The following is a 21,697-nucleotide window of genomic DNA, read 5'->3' as shown; positions in this document are numbered from 1 at the left end:
CAAAAAGAAGACTGTACAACAAAAACCAATAAAACATTATAAAGCAATTTATCCTCCAATTGAAAAAACAAACCAAAACAAAACTTAGAAACGTAAAAAAGCAACCAAAAAGCTTAGCAAATGCTGGAAGTGCTTGTGGGATCATTTAATGTTCCATTAACTTGGTTGGTCAACATTCTGAGTCATTTTGTGTCATTGAGCCCAGGATTGGGAGGTCTCATTAAGTTAGAGATTAAGAGAAAGTCCAGTAGCATATTTGATGCTATAAAAAAAATATATATATAAATCTTGAATTTTTAAATATTTTATTTTAATTACAGATTCTGAAGAATATTTCTGCGTGAAAAGAATTTTCTCAGGTGGAGATCAAAGCTTTTCACATTATTCTAATCCCCAGGTAATAGAAATCATATGAATAATTAATAAGATCAGATAATTTCATATTAGTATTCTTTATATGTTACAAAGTATGGCCTTAATTTTGTTCTTCAAGTCTACAAATATTTTCGGATCTATTTGACAGGTTTTTGTTTTCAGTTTGTTTTTCCAGTTTTGTTTTCAGGTGTTTAGTAGAGATTAACTTCCAGATGCAGAATGCTTTGTATATAATCCTCTTCCCTCAAACTCATCTACTTATTTTAAACTTTAGAACTGTGGGCCACCAGATGACTTTAGATATCCTGATCCTTCGAAGCAGATCTGGACTGTGAATGAAGCTTTAATTCAAAAATGGCTCAGCTACCCCTCTGGAAGATTTCCTGTAGAGATAGCCAAGTAAGAAAAATGTTTTGTCTACACAAAGACAAAATCTCTCAACTCCTTGGTAGAGGAACCTGTACTTAGAAGTTTTTATTTAAATAAATATTTCATTAAATATCATTTACTGAATGGTTTATATACAGAAGTTTAAATGTCTGGAATTTCTATAATAGTGGATATTTTAGGAGATCTCATTTAAATTTGTTATATATTTTAAATATATAAAAATATACATATAAGAATATGCAGTTCTTAAAATATTAAATATAGCCACTTTAGAGATTGGGTTTGCAAAAAAGTTCCTTCTGGCTTTATATTGGTCACTTTCTTTTAACATCTGTGTTCCTGGAAGAATTGAGTATTACTTCCTTCTTGAAAATTTTGCGTGCAGATGGACTTGTTTAGTACTTTAAATTTTTGTTGTTGTTGAAGGTGGTGTAGGTATTTGGGATGAGGGATTATAGCTGATCATCTGTTTTTTAGTTCTAGATTATGTTCCCAAATTGAAGTTTTTCTTAACAGCCTGAAGAGTAGTCTTCAGAAAAATAACTTTGCAGATTAGATTTACCACTGTGTGGAATTAAGAAAGTTAAATATGCATGTTTTTATAAAAAAATTTTTTTTTAGGAACATCAGATTTATTTGGTGAATCTGAGGATGATAGTAATGTTCAAGAGAGTCTAGGGTGAACAGTAATACCTCTGTCAAGGTTTACTTAATCTGTAGTAATTTATAGAATTCTGATTTATTCTGAATGTTGATTGGAGGAATGCTCTGTAGCATTAAATATTAGTTTAACTTTAATTTTTATTAAAAAATGAAGGTAAACATTTCACATTTTGTGATTTGGAGATTTTTAAATTTCTTTTTAGTGAAATTGATGGAACATTTTCTTCATCTGGTTGTCTAAATGGAAGTTTTTTAGCTGTTAGGTAAGTGACAGTTCTTTGTTATACTAAATTTTTTGAATTTATTATATTAAATAATAATGTCATTAAATAAATGAAATGAATTTAAAGTTTATCATTTTTTTCCTCTCTTTTTTTATCAATAGCAATGATGATCACTATAGAACGGGCACTAGATTTTCAGGGGTTGACATGAATGCTGCTAGACTTTTATTCCACAAACTTATACAACCTGATCATCCTCAGATAGCTCAGCAGGTTTGTTTTTAAAGTATTTTGTATTTGTATTATGTTCCCTGTTGAGTTTTTTATTCCATGTTATTCTAAAGCTTTGTTGCCTAATTAACTTTATAGTTTCATATACTTTATTATGATGTCTTTGTATAAACTAATGTAAGAATTTAAATCAGGTATTATTTTAAACTGTTTGTAATTTAGCTGTCAGACGTCTTTAAATCTTTCCAGATGTTCAGAGCAGACCCTTAATTATTTAACATTACCATGTTGGTTAAGTCTACATAGCTGTTGATGCAGAGAGTTTAAATTGAGATTTATACGTAAGATTTTTAAGATTCTCTTACAAATAGCATTGAAACATGTATATTACCATATGTGAAGTAGATGACCAGTCCAAGGTCAATGCATGAAACAGGACTGTCAAAGCCAGTGCACTGGGATAACCAGAGGGATGGGAGGAGGGTTCAGGATGGGGGGACACATGTACACCCGTGGCTGATTCATGTCAATGTATGGTAAAAATCACCAAAATATTGTAAAGTAATTAGCCTCCAATTAAAATAAATTAATTAATTAAAAGAAAAAGATTCTCTTATATTGCGTAGTCATTAATTTTCATTGTGCTCCACAGTACATTCATTGATGCATCATAAGATGGTTTCTTTTCTTTTTTTTCCCCCTTCACCATTTAATGTTTCCTCTGGTATAAGATTTTCTGTTTTTTTGACTATGCATTCATTTTAAATGAAGTAGATTTTACTTTTTGTCAAAATGTAGGTGGCAGCTAGCTTGGAAAAGAATCTTATTCCTAAACTGACTAGCTCCTTACCTGATGTTGAAGCATTGAGATTTTATCTTACTCTACCAGAATGTCCCCTGATGAGCGATTCCAACAATTTCACCACAATAGCAATTCCCTTTGGTACAGCTCTTGTGAACTTAGAAAAGGCACCGCTGAAAGTACTTGGTAAGAACTTTAATACTTTTTTCTTTTGTAACCTTTTTTCTTTAAGTGAAAATGCTCGTTAGGTTCTTACTTTTTTGCTGTTTGAAATTTTGCTATGCTGAATTATTTTGACATTGTCTCAGGGAAAGGTAAACCTGTTTTTCAATTCATTACTTTTTGCTAGTCATCTGATGCTTAGTTGTTAGAGTTGTTGGAGGCAAAGAATGTTAAATATTAAAATTTTAATCAAACACAACAGTGGAGACAATATCAGGAAAGATAAAAACTGTTTTTCATATTTCTCTAAATGGCAACCCACTCCAGTATTCTTGCCTGGAGAACCCCATGGACAGAGGAGCCTGGTGGGCTACAGACCATGGGGTTGCAAAGAGTCAGACATGACTGAGCGACTGAACAGAAACTTCCAGAGTGATTCACTCCAGAGTGATCTTATTGTTAAAGAGTAAAGGAAAGGGAACAGTTAAAACTGAACAAACCTGGGTATTAAATCCCCCTTGAACTTTATTAGCCCTTTGCCTTGTTTGCTAATTTTCTGATGTCTCTCTATGTGAGATTCCAGTCTTCATTTGATCTTATTCCTCTGGGTTTTTGGCATAAACTTTTCTCGCTTTGATTTTTCTAATTGTATAGATTTCATTTCTGTCTGTTGGCTGTTGTAGTTTGCCTGCTATATTTAGTAGCAGTGCTTTCCTCCTTCCTAATTTAGTATTTGTTAGATATGTCAGTCTGAGATACATAAGAGTAATAAAATCAGTACAAGAAGTTTTAGGCTGAGAGTGAGCAGAGGAAGCAACAAGCAGTGGGTAGAATGCTGGAATCTGAGGGAATGAGCCAGTGAGTGGTTAGAAGAGTGAAGCAGGGACTCACAAGTGTATTGTTGCCATGTTGTCAGAAGTTTTCCGGTTCCTTTCTGTCTCCTGCACAAGACTGTCATATTTGTAGTTAATAGCTATAAATAGTGAACATGGGGAACGACAGACATGGTATACTTTACATTATTCAGTTTCTGTATTTGATATTTAGGAGTACCTTGCATTCAGGTGGTGCTTCACATTTCCACTTTAAGTTAAAGGTAAAAGTTGGAGAGATCTATAAATATCGGAGCAATACAGTTTTTTAGTGTTTTTAAAAATTAAACCTCCTAATTTATGAAGCACTTTGAAACACCTGGTTTAATACGAGGGATAGTGGTTAAGTTTTTAATATAGCTTAGCAAACCAAGAATGTAAATTCAATAGACATTTTTTACTTTATTTTTGCTTTTGAGAGCTTTTAGAACCGTATTCTTTAACTTGAATGTGGAGTAGTGTCTATCAACCCTAGAAATGTTACATAAAATATCATATTACATGTATCTTCTTGAGATTTTCAAAGGGTTAAGAGCCACTGCTTTAGGAAAAATCAGTATGATTTTGAAAATTGTGACTTTTTAAATTTTATTTTATTTGTGTGTTCACCCTTTAATAACAGAAAACTGGTGGTCAGTACTTGAACCTCCGCTATTCCTCAAGATTGTAGAACTTTTTAAGGAGGTTGTGGTACATCTTTTGAAACTCTACAAGATCGGCATTCCCCCTTCTGAGAGAAGAATTTTCAACAGTTTTCTTCATACTGCATTAAAGGTTTTAGAAATATTACATAGGGTATGTCCAGTAGTTCATTTATTTTCCTCTTCCCCCATTGCCACTAACAGATTGTTGATGTTTATTTTAACATGACTATATTACAGAATTAGATTGGCATAAAAGATATTATAGGAATTTGGAGAAGTTATCTAAATTTTCCTTTCAAAGAAAGAATATGTATTTAGAGCTTTGGTCTTACTTGACTTTGTTAGGCATTTATGAATAACTTGTCTATAGTTGGGCAGAACAATAGCATACTAATGAATTAGAGTCTCCTTATGTTTTTTTCTGAAGAACATGATTTGTTATTTAAATAATACACTTGTTATTTATAGGTGGACATAATACAAAAGAGATTTCATCCTACTTATGATTGTGAACATTTAAAACTCATGTTCTTTTTGCTATTGGCTACTAATGACTTCAATCAAAATAGAACATTTGAAACATGACTAATTGAAATTGGAACCATATATAATTCATTAATTTGCCTATTGTTCTTTCCTGCCCTTCTTCCCAGTGGAAGAAATAGTACACTTGTAGCAGTTCAAAGTTATAGCAGTTCAAAGAAGTAGAGTCTCAGCTGTTACATTAAAGATGGTTTTGAGACATCCCTGACAGCTGGTATATCTCTGTTCTGCCATTTGATATTAAGATACTATCTTGGAAGACATGACCTAAGGGAGGAACATATGTTTCTAGCCTCTAGAATGACTGAAAAACTCATGTGAATCTTTAGTTTCCTCCCCTTAACAGCTTCTTGTGTTTTCAGACCCTTCTTGCTTGCTATTACGGTTAGTGATAAAGGGTAAAGGAAACAAGCCTTGTGTTCTCTGTAAGAAAGAGCCCATACGGACGATTTTTTTTTTCCTTTTTATTCTTTTAATGAAGTTCCTGGTTCATTTAATGATCCTTTCTCTACTACTTCTTGAACTTCTTTTCTTTTGTATTTAGTATTTGCAAGCTCTTCTGAAAAACAAGTCATTTCTCTTACTATAGCTGAGGCTATGATAGCCATTTTTTTTCTTAGGGGGAAATAAGTTATTATCATGTTTGCCTTCCCCAGTCCAAGGCTTTCTTGCAGCACTTTAGGGTAAACTGGATTCTGCAGTAAACTGCTATTAAGATCTTCTGTCTTCATGATATGGGTCTCTACTTTTCTGTATGCCTTTTGCCTAGGATTTAAGTGAGTGATTAGTTTCTTTCCTTCCTCTGGACTCTCTTTTCTTCCTATTTCAGTGAACCATCCTTTGTCAGCAGGACCTTTTTCCCAAGTAATTAATTATTCACTTCCCCTCTTCCTTGTCTGGTTATCTTTATTACCTCTTAAATTTTTTTTTTTCCTTAGCTGTTTTTTTTCCACAAGTGAAAGGGAAAGGAAATTGGAATTTCCACAAGTGAAAAGGAAAGGAAATTATGAAATTGTCTTTCATAATTACAGACAGAACTTCAGCTAGTAACTTATGTGCGTAGCTCAGAAGCCTCAATCTTTATTGAAGAGAACCCTATGGGGTTCCGTGTCCAGAGACCTTTTTGACGGAGCCATGCTGGAACTAGGATCCTAAATTATTGCTAGCTGAAAGGGAAAGGAAAATAAGTTCAAAAAGTTATATGAAGTTACATGAGGTAGACAAGATGAAAAACCTCCCTTGTACATTAATTCATGTGAGCACTTTACACGAATTCCTCATTTAACTTTTTATAGTTATATCTTGCCCCTTAATCTGAGTATCAAAGGTCATAAACCAGTAAGTAGCAGAATTGAAATACAAATCTACTTCTAAAGTCCCTGATGTTTCTAGTGTACTTCTGTATCAGTAGATATGGTAATATAACTCGTTTAGAAGGGGATTTGGTTTTGTTTTATGCCTCAGTCTGGAGGCTTATACTTCCATAATTGTAGATAGCATTGAATTGTTAAAAAGACTAATTCTAATTCCCTCTATGCTGCTTCTTATCAATGTGATTTTGAACAAGTCTTCTTTCTGTTTATCGCATTTGCAGATAGTTATCTATAAAATAAGGATTGAAATAATGGCCTGCTGGTTTCCCAGGATTGATGTGTTGTTTAGATTATGGAATATATATACAAATACTGTACATCCATAAGGCAGAGATTTTGTTACCACCACTGTTTGAATGGGAAACTGCAGCTTTTAACTCAATTTATTTGATAATGAGGAACTTGAGTTCCTGTTTGAAATTGTTACATACTCAAAAGTAGGGTAGTAACGTTATCAGTTTCTTAGGCATCTCTTAGTGAGAGTTCTTAGGGCAATCACTTACCTTTCTTTTACCTCTTACTTTGGAGAAAACTTTACTTGGTCCTAACCTGTCATAGATAATTGTCAGGGATGATTTATTTTCATCTATAGTGGAACCTAAATTGCTTATCAGAGATTTGTGTTTTAGAAGACACCTTATGTCTGACAGCTGTATATATTTCTTCTCTCTGCTCCATAGTTAAGAATTAGGAGAAGTTTCCTAAAAGGATTTCCTTCCTGACCAAATCTGGAACAGGATTAAGAACTGTAGAACTGGTCTGTATTTCTCCTGATCTTTTCAGGATATATAAATGACTTGTTCCTCCCTTATGTCATGTCCTTTGGAAAGCTTTTGAATTAGAAATCACTCCCAGTGCTCCAAATGGCATCACAAGAAAGATAATTTTGGTACCTGCTGTCAGGAATGAATGTGTTACCAGATAAATGAATTTGCTGGCAAGAAATTGGGTAGTTTCTGAGTTTTCACACAGTACATTATAGAGACACTAATATGCCAAAAGAAAAGACTTACTTGGTCTGACTAGCCTAAGTGCTGCATATCATGCTAACCCTCTAAGTCAGTGATTATCAAAAAAAATTTTTTTTCAAGGAACCCTTAAACCCAAACAAATAAGGCATGTGTTTACATACCATATACCACCTCTGAACTCAGGTTTATAAATGAGAGTACTAAACTGTAATTAATATATGAAGCATTATGATCACACACATTTAGTTTCTGTTTTTTACATTTTAGACAGCAGTATTGAGTGTGTAGGTTTTGAACTTCTGTCATGTAATTTTTAAAATTTATTTTACAAACATTTACTGAGTGCCTACTGTGTGCTTATTATGGTGCAGTTATAAACATTAGTGATGCAGTTATAAGGAAAAGATGTGATTTCTTCCCTTGTTAAGATTATAAATATAGAACAGTTGTATAATACAAATAAATAATTGTTTTTGATATAGCATGGTAAGTGCTAGATTAAGCAAAAGGAAGGGTGCTGTGAAACACATAGGAGGGCACATAACTCAAAAGAATTAAAGAAAACTTCCTGAAGAAAATAATGTCTTGTCAATTTTACCTTCCATACAAATGTATTTTTATTTATATTTTTAAAAACTGTGGACTTTATATGTAAATCTGTATACAGGTCTTTTGGATCGGTCTTCTATTCAGTGCCTAAATATTTCTCTATTTTTAAAAGACTTAACAACTGATTTTGTCTTTAGTTATTAAATCATTGTGACTGAATTAACCGTTAACCATCATTTCCCCCAAAGTCTTAAGTTTGACTGAAATTTGTTCCTGAATGAAACCTGATTTCTAAATTGTTAGTTTTTATTCTAACTTGATGGTCTTCTGAGGCAGCTCAGTGGTATAGAATTCACCCACCAAAGCAGGAGACCCACGAGACATGGGTTAGATCCCTGGAGTAGGAAATGGCAACCCACTGCAGTATTTTTGCCTGGAAAATTCCATGGACAGAGGAGCCTGGCAGGCTACAGTCGAGTGAGTTGCAAAAAGAAAGACACAAGTGAGGGGAAATATACACACACATTCTAACATAGCATTTCTTATCAAAAACATGTCATATCTACATGATATAAAAGCTGTAAACACTGGTTGCTACTGGTGAGGGAAATTGCAGTTTACCTTTTAAAATAAATATTTCAGATAAAGAAAAATACATCAGAGGTCAGTAGGATGTGGATCATTTTCAACAAATATCATTAAATTTTTAAAGAGTCCATTGTAATAGTTAAGGTATATATTTAGTAGTTTCTGCAGATGAATATTGGGCTACCTAGGTGGCTCAGTAGTAAAGATTTGCAGGAGACACTGCGTCTGGAAGATCCCCTGGAGAAGGAAATGGCAGCCCACTCTAGTATTCTTGTCTGGGAAATCCCATGGACAGAGGAGTCTGGCAGACTACAGTCCATGGGATCACAAAAGAGTTGGACACAACTTAGTGATTAAACAACAACAACAACACATAAATATTGGAGAAGGAAAAGCCAATGAATTTTTGTATATAATTGCTGGGTTTATTTTCTCTTTTAGTAGCAGTAAGAGTTAAGCTGTAAGGCAAGAGTTGTAAACTTTTTCTGTGGAAGTTTAGATAGTAATGTTTTCTACTTTGTGAACTGTGGTTTCTGTTATAACTGCTCGACTCTATTTTTAATGTTTTTTATGCTATTGTAAATGATAATTAAAATCATTTTTGATTGTTAGTAGTATGGAGAAATTTAGTTTTGTTGCTCATGTGGAGAAATTCAGTTGAATTTTCACCTTGTACTCTGTGACCTTGGTAAATTAATAGTTCTCTCCTAGATTCATTTGCATTTTTAATGTATACAGTCATGATATTTTCTTTCCTTATTTAATTGGCTAAGACTTCCCAGTGCAGTGTTGAATATAAACGGTTGCAGTGGACAATTCTTGTCTAAGTCTTCATCTTAGAAAGTTTTTAATGTTTTACTCATAAGCATGATATTAGCTGTAAGTTTTTGTTTTGATTTTAAGGTGAGCTTTATCTGTTTGAAGAACTTCCTTTCTATTTCTGGTTTGCTGAGAGTTGTTGTTATGAAGGGATGTTGAACTTTGTTAGATGCTTTTTTCCTGCATCTGTTGAGATGAACAAATTATTATTAATTTTTTTTCTCCCTGAAATGTAGTGAAATTCATTTGTGTTAGTTGAATCAATAGTGCATTCCTGGGATAAACTCCACTTGGACATTTTATATTATATATATAGTTGGATTTAATTTGCTCATAATTTGTTGAGGGTTTTGTGTCTGTGTTCATTAGGGATGTTGATTGGATAAATTTTGTTTCTCATCAGTTTCTTAGCATCAGGGTCATAAAATGAATTAAGAAATGATCCCTCTTTCTCTGTGTTCTGAGTTTAAGATTGGTATTATTAAATATTTGATAGAATTCACCAGTGAAGCCATCTTGGCCTGGACTTTTCTTTTGAAAAATGTAAATATTTATTAATAATATTAGATTTAAAAACTATAGTATTTTGTATTTCTTATCTTTCTTTTCCTCTACTTGATTGTCCTTAATTTGATCATTTTCTAGGTTCTTAAAGCTGAGAATTTTTTTTGTGTGTGTGTGTGGCAATACCACACAGTTGGTGAGATTGAACCCAGTCTGTGGCAGTGAAAGCACCGTGTCCTAACCACTAGACCACCAGGGAATTCCTGAGCTGAAGCTTATTAGGCTTATTGATTTTAAACCTTTTATTTTAGCATGATCATTAAATGCTATCAGTTTCCTTCTATGCTCTGCTTTACCAGCATTCCACAAATTTTGATATGTTTTGTTTTTATTTTCAATAAGTTCAAAATACCTTCCTAAAGCACCTGTCTACTTACTGCAGCCTCTAGGTCATCTCTGAGTCTGGCTCTGTTGATTGCTTTTTCTCTTAGGCTTTTTTTACGTGTCTTTTGTTTTATTTACTTATCTGATTTTGGATATGTCTCACAAATTTTGAATGTCTGTAAAATAGTAAAAGCTGAATTTATTCCTGTAAATTTGTATACATCTTGTGTGGTTGTTAGTTTCGGGATTCAAGCCAGTCTAATTATTTATTTTTGACTGACCTGAGTCTTTTGTTGTTGCTTGTGGACTTTCTCTAGTTGCGGCAAGCGGTGGGTGGGGGGTGGTGGTGGTAACTCTCCAGTTTTGTTGGGATGGCTTTTCTTGTTGCAAAACATCAGGTCTAGGTGCTTGGGCTTCAGTAGTTGCAACTTGCAGGCTCTAGAGCACGGGATCAGCAATTGTGGTGCACAGGCTTAGCTGCTCCATGGCCTGTGGGATCTTCCTGGATCAGGGATCAAACCCGGGCCTCCTGCACTGGTATGCAAATTCTTTACTACTGAGCTTACCAGGGAAGCCCTGGGATTGTCATGACTTCTTGATAAATGAATTCTTTTAGCATTATTAAATGGGCCTTTTTCCCTCTGGAAATGCTTGTCTTGAAATCTGCTCTGAGTAGTCTCAGAAAGTTGATGCTTTCTTTTGGGGTATCCCCCACCAAGTCTCACTTGTGCTTTCATGGTTTAAGAGTTAGCCAAAGATGAAGGGGGAGTTTACATTCAGATTTTGGGGCTTTAGCTATTCTTACTATTATTTAAATTCCATTCTCAATCAGAAGACTTTATAGTTTCTAGTTTGTATTTTACATATATATATATATATTTAATGGTATAGCTCATGTGGTGTTACATAAATATTTTTTTTTACTTGATTTTGAGGTACTAAATACAGATATCACATCTTATAAATCTTTGTATTTCTCATAGCACTTAGCATTTTACATATGGTAGGCACTCAGTAAATTATTTTTTATAGGAAGAGAAAATAGCTAAGAAATCTCAAACCTTTTTCTATTTAAATACTTTTCAGTCTCTTTCTTAGGTACTGGTTAAATTTAATATTAATTACATTTTAATTTTTTTGTAGGTAAATGAGAAATCTGGACAGATTATTCAATATGATAAATTTTATATACATGAAGTACAAGAATTGATAGACATACGGAATGATTATATCATCTGGGTCCAACAGCAGGCCTATGGAATGGTATGTTACTTATTGCATTTTATGATTTCTTTTTTTTTGTATCATTTGTTCTAATACAAAGTGAACAATTGTATATTATTGAAATAGCAGAGCTTTTGTCCAGAACTATTTTTTAAATAAAAACATATTGCAAAATAGCAGCTATATATATATTATGCAGTGTTTATAAGTATTCAGTTTTTATATAAAGCCAAACCAAAGACATAGATTATACTTTTTTTTACAGAAAAATGCAAATATGACTTAGATTTTAAGTCTTATTTATTTTCTATGAGGTTGTCTCTTAATTCTCTAATGCTGAGAGTACTGGAGTGCTGATACTTGAATTCTAAGAATATATTAAAATTTTGATATCAGTGCCTCAGAACTACCAGAAGAGACCTGTGTGACCATTAATTCTTTCTTTTTCCCCCATCCTTTATGTTTTTATATGGTTTCAGTTTTTTGTTGTACATCCACAAGTGTACATATTTCTTTCCATGTGGCTAAGTCTCTAATGACTAGACACTTAATGTTCTATTAAAATAATAGCATAGGGACTTCCTTGGTGATCCCATGGTTAAGACTCCACATTTTCATCCCAGGGTGCGTGGGTTCAGTTCCTGGTCAGGAAACTTAAGATCTCCAAAGATCTGTGTGGTCCAAAAAACATAAAAATAATAACATAGTCTTATAAAACTTTAATTAGTCATGTGAAATTTCAGTATAAAATTGGATAAGCAGCTAGATATAAAACAGGTTTAATACTCTTATTTGCTGACCTTTGTAATATACTTAAGGCCAACTTTATCATCTGTGAAGCAGATACTTTAAGTAATATGCATATAGCAGTTCTAGAAAGGAGAAAGGAGCAGTGACCCCACAAGAGACTGAGCCAGACTTGCCTGTGACTGTCCAGGAGTCTCGGTGGAGGTGTGGGTCTACAGTGGCCTGCCGTGGGGTGTAGGACACTGAACACATCAGTCCTGGGAGTTGTGGTATGCTGGTATAAGTCCTTTTGAGGGCTCAGATGGTGAAAGTGTCTGCCTACAATGCAGGAGACCCGGGTTCGATCCCTGGGCTGGGAAGATACCCTGGAGAAAGAAATGGCAACCCACTCCAGTATTCTTGTCTGGAAAATCACATGGACAGAGGAGCCTAGTAGGCTACAGTCCCTGGGGTCACAAAGAGTTGGACACGACTGAGCGACTTCACTTCACTTCACCACAGTTACCCCTACCATAATTTGGCCTGAGGGAGGGAACACAGCCCCACCCATCAACAGAAAATTGGATTAAAGATTTGCTGAGCTTGGCTCTGCCCACCAGTATTCTTACCTTGAGAACCCCATAAACAATATGAAAAGGCAAAAGGATATGACACTAAAAGATGGACTTCCCAGGTTGGTAGGTGCCCAGTATGCTGCTGGAGAACAGTGGAGAAATAACTCCAGAAAGAATGAAGAGGCTGAGCCAAAGTGAAAATACCACTCAGTTGTGGATGTGACTGGTGATGGAAGTAAAGTCCGATGATATAAAGAGCAATATTGCATAGGAACCTGGAATGTTAGGTCCATGAGTCAAGGTGAATTGCAAGTGGTCAATCAGGAGATGGCCAGAATGAACATCGACGTTTTAGGAATCAGTGAACTAAAATGGACCAGAATGGGCAAATTTAATTCAGATGACCGTTATATCTACTACTGTGGGAGAGAATCCCTTAGAAGAAATGGAGTAGCACTCATTGTCAATGAAAGAGTCCGAAATGCAGTACTTGGGTGCAATCTCAAAAATGACGGAATGATCTTTGTTCGTTTCTAAGGCAGATCATTGAAGATCACAGTAATCCAAGTCTGAACCCCAGCTACTAATGTTGAAGAAGCTGAAGTTGAACAGTTCTATGAAGACCTACAAGACCTTCTAGAAATAACACCAAAAAAAAGATGTCCTTTTAATCATAGGGGACTGGAATGCAAAAGTAGAAAGTCAAGAGATACCTGGAGTAACAGGCAAGTTTGGGCCTCGAGTACAGAATGAAGCAGGGCAAAGGCTAATGGTGTTTTGCCAAGAAAACGCACTGGTTGTAGCAAACACCCTCTTCCAACAACACAAGAGAATATACATACATGCACATCACCAGATGGTCAGTACCGAAATCAGATTGATTATATTCTTTGCATTCGAAGATGGAGAAGCTCTAAACAGTCAGCAAAAACAAGACCAGGAGCTAACTGTGGCTCAGATCATGAACTCCTTACTGCAAACTTCAGACTTACGTAGGAGAAAGTAGGGAAAACCACTAGACCATTCAGGTATGACCTAAATTAAACCCTTTATGATTATACAATGGAAGTGACAAATAGATTCAAGGGATTAGATCTGATAGAATACCTGAAGAACTACGTACATAATAGATGTACAAGACGGATGTACATAACATTACACAGGAGGCAGTGATCAGAACCATCACCAAGAAAAAGAAATGCTAAAGGCAAAATGGTAGTCTGAGAGGGCCTTACAAATAGCTGAAAAAAGAAGCTAAAGGTAAAGGAGAAAAGAAAAGATATGCACATCGGAATGCAGAGTTCCAAAGAAAAGCACGGAGAGATAAGAAAGCCTTCCTAAGTGATCAGTGCAGAGGAATAGAGGAAAACAATAAAATGAGAAAGGCTAGAGGTCTCTTCAAGGGAACATTTCATGCAAAGATGGGCACAGTTAAGGACAGAAATGGTATGGACCTAACAGAAGCAGAAGATGTTAAGAAGAGGTGGCAAGAATACACAGAAGAATATACAAAAAAGGTCATCTTCATGACCCAGATAACCACAAGGGTGTGATCCCTCACCTAGAGCCAGACATCCTGAAGTACAAAGTCAACTGGGCCTTAGGAAGCATCACTACAAACAAAGCTAGTGGAGGTGATTGAATTCCAGTTGAGCTATTTCAAATCCTAAAAGATGCTTCTGTCAAAGTGCTGCATTCAATATGCCAAAAATTTGGAAAACTCAGCAGTGGCCACTGGACTGGAAAAGGTCAGTTTTCATTATAATCCCAAAGAAAGGCAATGCCAAAGAATGTTCAAACTACCGCACAATTACACTCATCTCATACACTAGCAAAGTAATGCTCAAAATTCTCCAAGCCAGGCTTCAACAGTACATGAACTGAGAAATTCCAAATGTTCAAGCTGGATTTAGAAAAGGCAGAGGAATCAGAGATCAAATTGCCAACATCCATTGTAACATTGAAAAAGCAAGAAAATTCCAGAAAAACATCTCCTTCTGGTTCATTGACTATGCTAAAGCCTTTTGACTGTGTGGATCACAACAAACTGGAAAATTCTTCAAGTGATGGGAATAGCAGACCACCTTACCTACCTCCTGCAAAACCTGTATGCAGGTCAAGAAGCTACAATTAGAATCAGACACGGAACAATGGACAGGTTCCAAACTGAGAAAGGAGTACATCAAGGCTGTATATTGTCACCCTGCCTATTTAACTTATATGCAGAGAACATCATGTGAAATGCTGGACAGGATGAAGCATAAGTTGGAATCAAGATTGCGAGGAGAAATATCAGTAACCTCAGATATGCAAATGATACCACCCTTATGGCAGAAAGCTGAGAGGAACTAAAGAGCCTCATTAGTGTGGCTCACAACAAACTGGAAAATTCTTCAAGAGATGGGAATAACAGATCACCTTATCTGCCTCCTGCAAAACTTGTGTGCAGGTCAAGAAGCAAAGGTTCGACAAAGGTCCGTCTAGTCAAAGCTATGGTTTTTTTCAGTAGTCAGGTATGGATGTGAGAGTTGGACCGTAAAGAAGGCTGAGCACCAAAGAACTGATGCTTTTGAACTGTGGTGTTGGAGAAGACTATTCAGAGTCCTTTAGACTGCAAGAAGATCAAACCAGTCAATCCTAAAAGAAATCAGTCCTGAATATTTACTGAAAGGACTGATGCTAAAGCTCTTAATACTTTGGCCACCTGATGTGAAAGTGAAAGAGGAGAGTGAAAAAGCTGACTTAAAACTCAACATTAAAAAAGCAAAGATCATGGCATCTGGTCCCAAGATTTCATGACAAGTAGATGGGGAAACAGTGGGAACAGTGGCAGACTTTTCTTGGCCTCCGAAATCACTGCAGATGGTGACTGCAGCCATGAAATTAAAAAATGCATGCTCCTTGGGAGAAAAGCTATGACCAACCTAGAGAGCATATTAAAAAGCAGAGACATTACTTTGCTGACAAAGGTCTGTCTAGTCAAAGCTATGGTTTTTTCAGTAGTCATGTATGGGTATGAGAATTGGACCATAAAGAAGGCTGTGCGCCAAAGAATTGATGCTTTTGAACTATGGTTTTGGAGAAAACTCTTGAGAGTCCTTTGCACTACAAGGAGATCAAACCAGTCAATCCTAAAAGAAATCTGTCTTGAATATTCATTGGAAGGACTGATGCTAAAGCTCCAATACTTTGGCCACCGGATTTAAGAACGGACTCATCAGAAAAGAACCTGATGCTGGGAAAGATTGAAGGCAGGAGGAGAAGGGGACAGAGATGAGATGGTTGGATGTCATCACTGACTCAATGGACATGAGTTTGAGTAAACTCCAGGAGTTGGTGATGAACAGGGAAGCCTGGCATGCTGCAGTCCATGGGGTCGCAAAGAGTCAGACGTGACTGAGGACTGAACTGAACTGAATTCTAGCAAGGCCTTTCATTTTGCTTGGTACCAACTGCAAGCTCTTTGTGAATAGGCACTCTGTCAATTTATTCACCTGTACTTTTTATAGTGTCTCATATATGTCTTGTAGGCCCTTAGAAAGTACAGTAGTTTTTGAATAGCAGTGCAGTTTACTGTATGCTCTTTTTAGGGTACTCTTCCCTATAGGAATAAGGTTACTTCCAGAACATCTTGAACACTTTCTAGAACCTAGCAAAGACTTCCTAGGTACTTAGATCTTCATTGGGACAGACTTGTCGATTATTTTCCCCAGAATCACTAGGAGGCTCAGTCAAGTTTACAACCATCCTACAGATTTACGTCTATCCATTTGCTTATTCAGCAAATACTTAGTAAGAATCTCCTGTGTAACAGACAGGCTTCCGAGGTGGTGCTAGTGTTAAAGAATCCACGTGCCAGTGCAGAAGGTGCAAGAGACGAGGGTTCAGCCCCTGAGTTGGGAAGATCCCCTGGTGTAAGAAATGGCACCCCCAATCCATGCTTCTTTCCTGGAAAATTCCACGAACAGAGGAGTCTGACAGGCCGAGAAGAGTCAGACACGACTGAGCAACTGAAAACACATGTGACAAGCACTTATTTAGGTATTAGAAATACAGTGCTGAACCAGATGGATAAGGCCTGTTCTCATGAAACTTATAATCTAGTAGGCAAGATGAATAGTAATCAAGTAGTGTGCACCCCTCTTCCCCTGCCATAAAAACTAATAATGTGCACTATATAGAGGATGAAAATAAGAGAAGGTAGTAAAGACTGGATGCTTTCTTGCAGTTGGGTAATCAGAAGAGTCTTTTCTAATGAAGTATTATCTGTTATCTAAATGAGAAAAAGCAGCCATGTAAGATCAGTGCAAGGAAAATTTCAGGAAAAATGAGTATCTAGTAAAAGACCTTAGGCGAGAACAAGTTTGATATGTTTGAAGGATAGAAAAAGGCCAGTATAAAATGGGCTTCCAAGGTGGCGCAGTGGTAAGGACTGCACCTACCAATGCAAGAGACAAAAGAGACACTGGTTTAATCTCGGGGTTGGGAAGGTCCCTGGAGTAAGAAATGGTAACCCACTCCAGTGTTCTTGCCTGGGAAATCCCATGGACAGAGGAGCCTGGCAGGCTACAGTCCCTGGGGTTGCAAAATGTTGTATATAACTGAGAGACTGAGCACACACATGGCTAAAAATAAGGGAATGGGGAGAGTTCTGAGAAACAATCAGAGAAACGTGCAGGTGCCAGATCATGGAAAGTTTAGTAGATTAAGATCAGAAATACAGATTTTATCTGAAGTGTTATGGTTAGCTGTTGGAATGCTGGTGAACCTAAGGTGAATATTGTACAGTGTAGTTTATATTTTGAAATAACTACCCTGTCAGCTGTGTGGAGGTTGGAATGAGGGGGATGGAACAAAAATTTAAAGGGAGACTAGTTAGAAGATAGTTTTAGTAGGTTAGGGGAGAGAAAATGATGAGTTTGGCCATGGTTGGTAGTTGTATAATGAAAGGAGGAAATAAATGGTCTTGAGTACCTCTGGATGTAAAAGGGACAAGAATTATTGATGGATATGAAATGAGGAAAGGACAACAAATGAGATGAAAGGTAGAAGGAAAACTAGAGTAGTGTTGTGGAAACTGGAAAAGGGAAGCAGAAATCTGTATTGAATGCTGTTGAGAAACACGATAAAACCATGGAATTGAGCAGTGAATTTGGTTTCATGAAGGTCACTGGTAACCTTGATAATGCCAGTCTAGGGTAAGTTATGCATAAGAGAAATTTAGGGGTGAGGAATAGGGAACAGCATTCATAGGCAGTACTTTGACAGAGTTCTGCACTTGAGAGGAGGGGGTAAGAAAAGTAGAGCTATAGCTGGAGTCAAGGGACAGCAGTTTTTTTAAAAAGAAAATCCTTGACTTCTGGAAAGCTTTGAATAAATATTTCCTTTTTCCTTCCCTGTTTTAACTAAAACTCTCATCTAGATAAAGCTTTTCACATTCTTCCTCCAGAGAACTCCTACGACAGGAGAAAAACCATATTTCTTGAGGTTATTAATTTTCCCTCTGCAAGACTTGTTTGAAGTGTCATATTTCATCTTTGAGTGAATGCAGATTTCAGGTTTAATAAATATTTATTGTAAAAGAAATTAAAATTATTTACCATGAGGGACACTGATGATTCAGACAGTAAACTTTTTTTTTTCCATTCTAAGAATTTGCATGTAAACTCTGACATACCACCTTGGTAACCTTGGTCTTTGAGCAGTGTTTTTGAGACTGCATTAATACATAGACTCCTTTTAAAATAAAACAATTCCTTTAAGAAGCTTAATGTTCACTTACCCTGTTTATGACCATCTTATTTAAATGTATACAAATACTAAACTAGTTCTAAGCTCCTGGTTCTTAGCTTTTAAAAGAATTCTAAAGCCATAACACATTTGTAAATTAATTATAACACTACAAATTTTAAAATGAGGTTATTATTTTAGTATGTAGGATGATTATGTTGTCTTGATCAGGAATCTCCGCTCACAACCTGATTATGCTAAGAAAGGAGTGTAACATAAGAGCACTTAGGTTCCTATATCATCTCAACATTTTTTGTGTTTTTCTTTTTTATTAAATCTAATTCCTTGTGGTATATAATAAATCCTTGTTGCTTATCTATTTTATGTAGTTATTTATAGCTATAATCCCCTACTCCTAATTCGTTCCTCCTACTCCCTCCCCTTTGGTAACTATAAGTTTGTTTTCTATATGAATCTCTTTCTGTTTTGTACACAGATTCAGTTGTACTGTTTTTTAGATTGCACATGTAACATATCATACAGTATTTGTATTTCTGTCTGACTTACTTCACTAAGCATTTCACTCTCTGCTGGAGAGTTACATCCTCTTGGGTCACCGTGAATTAGGTCTGATGTCCTTTGACATCTGAATTTTTGCCTAGTGTGTAGGTTATAAAACAGTTCTGAACAGGTTAAGAGAAAATGCCAGTCTAATAGAACCTTTAAGGTAGCAATAATCTTGTGCTTTGTGGTAAAGCTGTGGTTTGAATGTTTGCTTTTAAACCTTACAGGCTTATATCCAAACTTCTCTTTGTGTATAACTGTGATGATATCAAATTGAATTTCCTTAGGAACTCTTTCAATGCCACTGTTTTCTGGTAAGAGGGAGACAGTAGAGGACCATCTTATTTCAAGATTTTCCAAGTTGCTATACTTGAGAATTGCTGTTACTCTCCTCTTTCAACCACATGATTTTCCTTTTTCTCCATTTATAGACAGACTGGTATTGAATATGTGGTTGTGGCAGTGGAAACTTGTTCTTTAATTGGCACAGTGGATTTAATATCATATCTTAGAAATCAGAATCTAGAACCCATGATTTGGGTTCTTCTAATCTTCTGGAAATAGAAGGCTGACAGTTTACTTTGAAGGTCTTTAAATAACTCAAGTAGTTTATTAATTATATTGTGATATCTGAAGGAGCATTCTGTGGGAGAATTCAAACCACTTTCACATTTACATATAACACTAAAGGCTTTTTTTTCTGAGACTGTTCAATAAAATTCATACTTGCATTACTAGTGTTGACACTAGGTTGAACATCATGTGGGCCTTGTAAGTAAAGCCAGTAAAGTTTTAAAGAGTCTATCCTAAAGATCCAAGTTATTTTGTGATGATACAGATATGTGTATGTGTATTTATATAACCAACAGATATATACACATATATATGTACTTTATACAACATACATATGTATAACATTATTGAACAAGAATTATGATCTTGAAATAATTCCATTCCTTTGGTGTGAAAGTTTAAAATATTCCTTGATAGAACATAGTTACTATGAATTATAAAAAATATGTCTATAAATTTTATATATACATGTATTTTATATATGTAAATATATGCACTGTGCTGTGCTGTGCTTAGTTGCTCAGTCATGTCTGACTCTTTGCAACCCCATGAACTGTAGCCTCCCAGGCTCCTCTGTTCATGGGATTCTCCAGGCAAGAATACTGGAGTCGGTTGCAGAGATTGAACCCAGGTCTCGTTCATTGCAAACAGATTCCTTATCGTCTGAGCCACCAGAGAGACAAAATATATACACATATGTATGTGAAACTTCATCTTGTTCTAAACACTGCAACAAGATTATTTCACTTTTATTATATTGCTTTTATTATATTTCTCTTTATGCTCTAGTCTGTTGAGATTTTTTTTCTCAGATTTTCTTTCCCAGTCAAGTATTTTAAGCATCCATCAGGTATATAAACCTTAAACTAACACAGAGCTATATGTCATTTATAATTCAATAGAACTAGAACAAAAAAAACCCATTTGGTATATACTTTTAAGAATGCATCAGGTATATGCTTTCCTTGTCTCTAAACATTAAAAACTAATTCTGTGAATTTTTTTGCACCCCTTATAATGTCCTTTTGTATGGCTGAGACTAACTTTTCACCTCATCCTCTCTTATTTTCCCATCCTCTTTCATCTGTTTCCCTCTACACATTTCCGTGAAGTTTTTGCTTGATCTCCTACTCCTGCCACTTACTATTAATATATAAGCTTCTCTGTTTTGTTTTTCCAGACTCTGATATTAGGATATGAAACTTTTTTTCAGTTGGATTCCTTTTGCTTTTTATCTCTTTTTCTCCCTCTACAGTAAATAGTTTCTTGGCAAAATAAAAGGGTATGTGAGTTTTCTCTTTATCTTCTGCTATTTGATGTCCCCCCCCCTCCCACTTTCTAGATACTATTCTTAGTTTATTTGCTTACTTCTTTTAACTTTGCTCTAAAATTGTTTCTAAAAATACTTTAGTGGGAAATTCCCTAGTGGTCCAGTGGTTCGGGTTTTCACTGCCAAGGGCTGGGTTCGATCCCTGATCGAACTAGGTTCCCGTAAGCTGTGAGGCATAGTCAAAAGACAAAAATACTTTAGTGGTTACAACTAATCTTTTTGCTGCTTTTTCTTCCCTTTCTTATCCTTTTTGTTACTGTACAATATCAATATATGTCTAGTAAAAATTGGTGAATGTATAGAAAAGTCTATGCTAAGTCTTTGCCTGTTATAATTGAATCAAGTTAAGCATTTTTAAAAGTGTATATTCATTTATTTCAAGAACTGTGTATGTCTGTGTCAGATACAAGTAAGTACTAATTAAATATATTTGATAAACTGGTAAAATTTTTAGTCTTTAATATTATACTTTATACATTTTTAATAACTTTTATTTCAGTATTAATTTTGCCATGTTTATAAGTCATTACTGTATTTGTTCTGTGGAGTTAAGGTTTTATACTTTAACTATGGACAATCCTGAGCTAATGACATGACATGGTCACCAGCAAACCAGGAAGATAGCCTGATGTAACACCTGGGAAGACCAGCTGGTACTTCCTGGGTTTGAGCTTCTTCCTGATTTAATGAAATGAAGAAATTAAAGTATATTTGCATACTTTAATATTTGTGATACATTTAATCCTTACATTATAAACCTTGTAGTTATAATATTTCCCAGAATGTTGTCATTTGCTTTTTAAGCCCCCTTGTAATCTTTAATGGCATTAATATTTTGTGGATTCTTGGACTGATTCCTTATGCCTTGAATTACCAAGTTA

The 21,697-nt window shown here is 35.4% G+C and overlaps 1 protein-coding gene across 7 annotated transcripts in view; it reads left to right on the top strand.

Annotated features, from left to right (window-relative positions):
* HERC4 (HECT and RLD domain containing E3 ubiquitin protein ligase 4) overlaps positions 1-21,697 on the top strand; it is a 127,608-nt gene that overhangs the window by 77,693 nt on the left and 28,218 nt on the right. For 5 of the 7 annotated variants that reach the window (XM_027530872.1, XM_027530875.1, XM_027530873.1 and 2 more), the window contains exons 9-15: positions 321-397; positions 650-774; positions 1,632-1,691; positions 1,814-1,925; positions 2,682-2,871; positions 4,342-4,514; positions 11,238-11,357. In XM_027530872.1, the coding sequence (XP_027386673.1) occupies positions 321-397; positions 650-774; positions 1,632-1,691; positions 1,814-1,925; positions 2,682-2,871; positions 4,342-4,514; positions 11,238-11,357 (857 nt within the window). Of the gene's footprint in view, positions 1-320; positions 398-649; positions 775-1,631; positions 1,692-1,813; positions 1,926-2,681; positions 2,872-4,341; positions 4,515-11,237; positions 11,358-13,157; positions 13,199-21,697 lie in introns of those variants that run through there. The other 2 variants (XM_027530877.1, XM_027530878.1) reach the window with 2 other exon arrangements.

This window comes from Bos indicus x Bos taurus, chromosome 28, assembly GCF_003369695.1.
Source record: "Bos indicus x Bos taurus breed Angus x Brahman F1 hybrid chromosome 28, Bos_hybrid_MaternalHap_v2.0, whole genome shotgun sequence".
Lineage (NCBI taxonomy): Eukaryota > Metazoa > Chordata > Mammalia > Artiodactyla > Bovidae > Bos > Bos indicus x Bos taurus.
This window is presented reverse-complemented; position numbering and strand designations above follow the sequence as displayed.